Here is a 5,411-nt window from a genome sequence, read left to right as displayed (position 1 = left end):
GGCGTTATGATGGAGAGAGCGTTTTGCTCAGTGGCAGTGTTCGTAATTCTTTTCATTTTTAAGGGCAACGCTTTAAAGATTTAAATAGGTATACTGTTTTATCATCAGTGAACATTTATTAACAGTTTTATCATTTGTTACTTCTAAATGTACCTTTTTATCATTAGCTCAAGAATATAATACCAGCGAAAAAAAAAATTCCTAGTACAACCTAGCCTATGTAATAAGAAAAATAAAAAATAAAAAAAGGTAGACCATTAAAATTGAAATTGACATAGGGTGTTTCTATATTCATACCTCCAAAAACGGCACTTAGACCTCTTTTTTTTTTTCAAGTTATAGTTGACTTTGTCAACTTATGTAAAATTACTAACAAAGATGTAACATCTCGGAATTTTGAATTTCTATTTTTTTAAAAAATTATTTTCGAGCTATTTGTATTTTGATTTATATTATTCTTTATTCTCTTTGTGGCTTTCGAAAATTATTTAAATTTTTAGTTTGTCAAATTTTGTCTTTTGAGCCCATAGGATTAACCTAGACGTCGTTACGAGTTCGTAAGATTTTACGACAACGTTATCAGACATCGGAGCTATTTTTAATGATTTTTGGAAGTTGGTATTATCCAAAAAAATTAATTAAAAATAGAAATTAGGGCGGTTTGATCTGGGCCGTCAGATCTTTTAAACTGCAAGATCTCAATCGTTGATTCGATTACATATATTGGGAGAGAGATTGGAATGGATCATTTCAGACCCAGACCAGGTCAGCCTCGACCCGTATAGCAATGGTGGTCGACCCGACCACCTCTTCGTCCTCCGACAACGCCGAGGAGCAAGACGGGCCGTCAGATCTTTTAAACCGCAAGATCTCAACCGTTGATTCGATTACATATATTGGGAGAGAGATTGGAACGGATCATTTCAGACCCAGACCAACCACCTCTTCGTCCTCCGGCAACGCCGAGGAGCAAGACGGGTAGCGGCGGCTTCCTCTCGTCCTTGTGGTCTCAGTTTCTTCAAAAGTGGTCAGGTGAGAGAGAATCGAAGAGGAGAAAGAGAGGTTGTGTTCGCCGGTGATATTTTGATTCCAGCCAAGTTGAGGTCTCTCATTGGTATGGATAGCTTCGTCTCGACCTCTTCTTCATGTCTATGGGTTCAGTTTCTTCAAATAAGCTTCGATGAGAGAGAATCGAAGAGAAGGAGGATTTTAGGGGTCCGATAGGGTTTTCCCGATTCCGGCCATGGCGGCCAGAGAGGTTGGTGTTGGTAGCTTCGCCTCGACTCGATGAACATCTCTATGGTCTTCGTTTTCCAAGCCGAGCTATGAGGAGGGAGAATCGATTAATGAAGCTCAAGGGGTTTCCGATCCCGACAAGGGTTCGTTGTTTTCCGGCCACCTTCGATTCCAACTCAAGTAGGAAAGTTGATCTTCTCTTCAAGCTTTATCTTTGTATATGCATGGAATTGAGATTGGTTGAGTTTTGTGGAATTTGAATTTGGGCAATGTTGGCCACGATGAGTTCTGCTGTGCACGGCGGCGACAAGTGGTTGTTTTTAAGTTTACAGCTTTTGATAGTATTCTAATTTTAAAGGAGTAGGTTGAGATGCTTGAATTCAACATTTGTGGAGTTTCGGAGAAAGTAAGGTTTTGGGCAGAGTGACCACTGTGTGGTGGGTACTACGTTTGGCGAATCAGCGGACGTGAAGGTGTTCAATTATTGTACAGGGTGGTCGTGATGGTGTTCTGATCATTTTCTTTCTTCAGTTTGATTGTTGACAACGGTGGTGAATGGTGATGGCTATTGCAGTGGCTTTTTGACGTTGTTAAGGTGTATGATTATGTGTAGGGTGCTCTAAGTGTTCTGTTAATGATGGAGCAAAATTCCAGTTGATAGTTTTACTGTGTAATTGATATTGTTATGCTTGAACTGTAGAAATGGAGAAGTTTGGTGTTTAGATGTTTTGGAAAGGCTAGGTTCTTGTTGTGGAAGTTGGAAGAAAGCAAGTCGCACTGTTACTAATTTTAGCTAGCGTCGGAAGTAGCGCTCGGATTCCAGGTAGGGTCTCTCGGGGAACCTTTATTTAAATTGATAATTAGATTATTATTGAAATCAGTGAATTGTGCGTCATTGAGTGATTAAGTCTTGGATGTTATTGTATTTCTTAAAAGCATGTGTAATCGTTGAGTTATATGATTGTTGTTATCGCTTTCCATAAAAGCATGTGTTGGAAGATATATTACGAGTATTGATATTTGTTGCATTGTGAGGAATTGTGAGAATTGTGATTCTAGAGAGGAGAATGAAATCGATAGAATAGATACATTTTGTGTAGTTGAAATTCCTTATGGGGACTTCCAGTAGTTATGAACTTATGATCAGCCCACATACGCAAATGAGTTGGGAATGTATGCCTCTTCAACGTATGAGTCGATAAAATGATTTTTCAGGTTTCGGGTTTTCAGGAAATCACCAACACCGGGTTCGAGGTATGACAAAAGACATATAAGAGTAAAAACAAAACAAAACAAACAAAAAAAAAACCCTCTTTTACCACCACGACAATAGTCTTCATCTAGGAGAAAAATTCTTCTCCAATGTAAACCCTAGATAGATACCATCAAATTCCATGAAAGATAGTGGCAATTAATCGAGCCAAACATCGATCTGGAGTCTATGCATAAGGTATGAGTTTCTTGTTCTTTTTTTTGTTCTTTTTTTTTTTTTGTATGAATTCACATATGTATTATTGTGTTTGTTTTAATAAGATTGAAACATGTTGTCGGCTAACTTCTTATGAGGATCGATATAGCTAATAATAGATTTGAACTAATTGGATGAATTTTAAAAGTAAAATATGACCGTTAGATGCTCAAAAACTAAAGGAGGTCTACTGAATATGGAGGTAAAAATATAATTTTCTAAGAGAAAACAAAGTTTATTGATTTTATTGAATTATGGGTGTTTTAGTAAAATTAGGGAGGTGTAAATAGCATTTTAGTATTTTGTAAAAGTAAATTAAAGGTCTATTAAGCAAGGAGGTCTAAGTGCCGTTTTTAAAGGTATAAATAGAAGCTCTCATTGACATAAAAAATTAAAAAAAAAGCATAGAGAAATATTTGTATACCTATCCCAAATGAAATCTATATACTTTTTTTTTTGAAAATGTCAACTGCGACTATCATATATCGAGATAAGCGCATATATCAAGAAATAACCAGCCACGGTCAGGAACAACAAGCCCTTAAGTAGTAACAAGTACTCCTAACACGTAGAGTGAAATAGGTAAGGTAAAGCCCCTAACAAGTTGCTTCTGTCATTGTCCCTTTATAGGTTATGTATATGGCCAATGATATGATGTTTGTTACAAGCAGACGCATTAGTGAGTTCTAATCGTATCATTCATACCAATTAAATAAATTCATTCAATTTCTGCTTAATAAGCTCATTCACCAAACAAAAACAGAAAGAAACCCTTGGGTTGGTGTTGGGTGGCTAGCCTGCATCAGACTGAGGTATAGTGGTGTTCTACAGCGAGGATGTGCTGTGGGTTTCGGTTCATATTTGATGTCAGTGGTGCATCACAGGTTTAGCAGGATTCAAGACTCATAAGTTGAGATGCTTACTGAATTACAAAGAAAATAAAACAGAAGAATATATAACTGATCGACTAGGATTGAAGTTGTAGACGGTCAGCAGTCATAGGCTGAAAAATGGAGTCAGATTCTAAAGCAGCTGCTAGTTCTGGCCATAGGATACATGACATAGTCCAAGAGCCATCACCCGTTGCACTTGGTCTTTGGTTCATGTAAGCCACTCCAATCTTCTCAATAGTTGAACACACTGTCCCAAGCACCGGACTCCCAAATCCGAAGTCCAACTCGGCAACCGGAAACATTCTCCCCGATGACAATACAAGTGCTGGCACTCCTCCTCCTTGTCCTAGCACAATCTTGGATAGCATTAGTCCCGGCCTGTGGCACTCTATCCAATCAATTAAATCCAAGAAATGTTCCTCATTTGTTACCTTGGAAATGGCTTCACGCACCATGTTAGCAACATCTGATATAGAACCCTTCTTCAAATCATTCACACTCGCCTCTCCAAAAGCCAAAGATAACACATTCCCAATGTAATTTGACATATTGGTATTGGGATCATAATCTCTTTTATGCAACCTAGATCGTCCATCGACTAACCACCCCATCTTGCACACTGCATTATGGCTTTTGTTAGTGCTAGTACCTATATTGGCTTGGACCATAGTTTTCCATACATAGGCTGACACTGCCTCAATTTTTGTTCTCTTCTTACCATTTCTACATGCTTGACTTTGCAGCTGGTTAATACTCGAATTTTCGATGAAATAAAGCCTCTTCACCAAAGTTTTGGCTGTTGGGATATTCATGATCTCTTCCATGGTGCACTTGACAAAACTTTGGTCCAAGGAGGAGTGGTACCTAGGAGGGTTGCGGGCGCTAATTCGGAGGCTTCTCTGGTGATCTGGCACGCAGGACATTGACTTGTTTCGGGCCATTTCCGACCATGAGAGGAGGAACTTACCAAAGCTACTAGCATCCCCAAGTGCATGGTCGAAGGTGAATGTGATCGAGACACCCCCACAAGTGTAATATGTGACTTGTATTTGCAAAGGTATGTCAGGGTAGATGGAGACTAGCTTGTTCCCTCTAAGAGATTGATTAAGATCGTAGAAGTTTAATGTGTTTAAGGGAATGTTAGCCTGAGCTTCAAGAACTAGAGCTCCGCTATTGTCACACATGATCTCGGGTTCGTTGGTACTTGGGTTTAGGACAATCTTACCAGCAAAGGGGTAGTAGCTGTTGAGGGTTTTGGCTAGGGAGCTCTTGAGGGATTCTGTGATGTTAAAGTTGGCATGTGGTTTGCTGGGATAGAAATAGAAGTATGTGACTGGAAAGCGGCCTGAGAGTAAATCTAGGTTTGATAGAGTGAGGATATGAGGCTTCACCAACGGATTTGAAGCTTTGACAATGAACTTTCTGGTGAAGTTCACCTCAAATTCAGCAGCTTCAAGTTCCATTAAAAAACTTGATGTGGTTGTTTTGAAGAAACTGCTATTGTATTTCTGAGCTCTTCACACTATCTTTATGGCAGTGCACAAGAATTATGGATCATAAGCATATGCTTATATAGTAATACAGTGTATAGTGTAATACACAAATGAGGAGAGTAGGACTCAAAGTAAAGAAATTGAGGAACCCACAGCACTTTTTTGGCTTTCCTTTTTTTATTTTATACGAAAATTAAAATTACAAAGAAAAACCTCTCGGACACTTTTCATGTTGCACCGATACTCCGATAGTCTCCTTTTTTATCCAAGTTTTTTTTTTAACAATTATATTAAGTTTCATTCTGAAGAATTGGCTACATG

General features: G+C 38.6%; 1 protein-coding gene across 1 annotated transcript; it reads right to left on the bottom strand.

Moving 5' to 3' along the window:
- Positions 1 to 3,671: 3,671 nt before the first annotated feature.
- LOC101314961 (anthranilate N-benzoyltransferase protein 1-like) lies at positions 3,672 to 5,060 on the bottom strand. The gene has a single exon (XM_004301723.1). The coding sequence runs from the start codon at positions 5,058 to 5,060 to the stop codon at positions 3,672 to 3,674; it is 1,389 nt and encodes a 462-aa protein (XP_004301771.1).
- Between the last annotated feature and the right edge of the window lie 351 nt (positions 5,061 to 5,411).

Source organism: Fragaria vesca, linkage group LG5, assembly GCF_000184155.1.
Source record: "Fragaria vesca subsp. vesca linkage group LG5, FraVesHawaii_1.0, whole genome shotgun sequence".
NCBI classification, from domain to species: Eukaryota; Viridiplantae; Streptophyta; class Magnoliopsida; order Rosales; family Rosaceae; genus Fragaria; species Fragaria vesca.
This window is presented reverse-complemented; position numbering and strand designations above follow the sequence as displayed.

Coding starts and splice junctions, on each gene's coding strand:
- LOC101314961 (XM_004301723.1), bottom strand. CDS start 5,060: ATGGAACTTGAAGCTGCTGAATTTGAGGTGAACTTCACCAGAAAGTTC.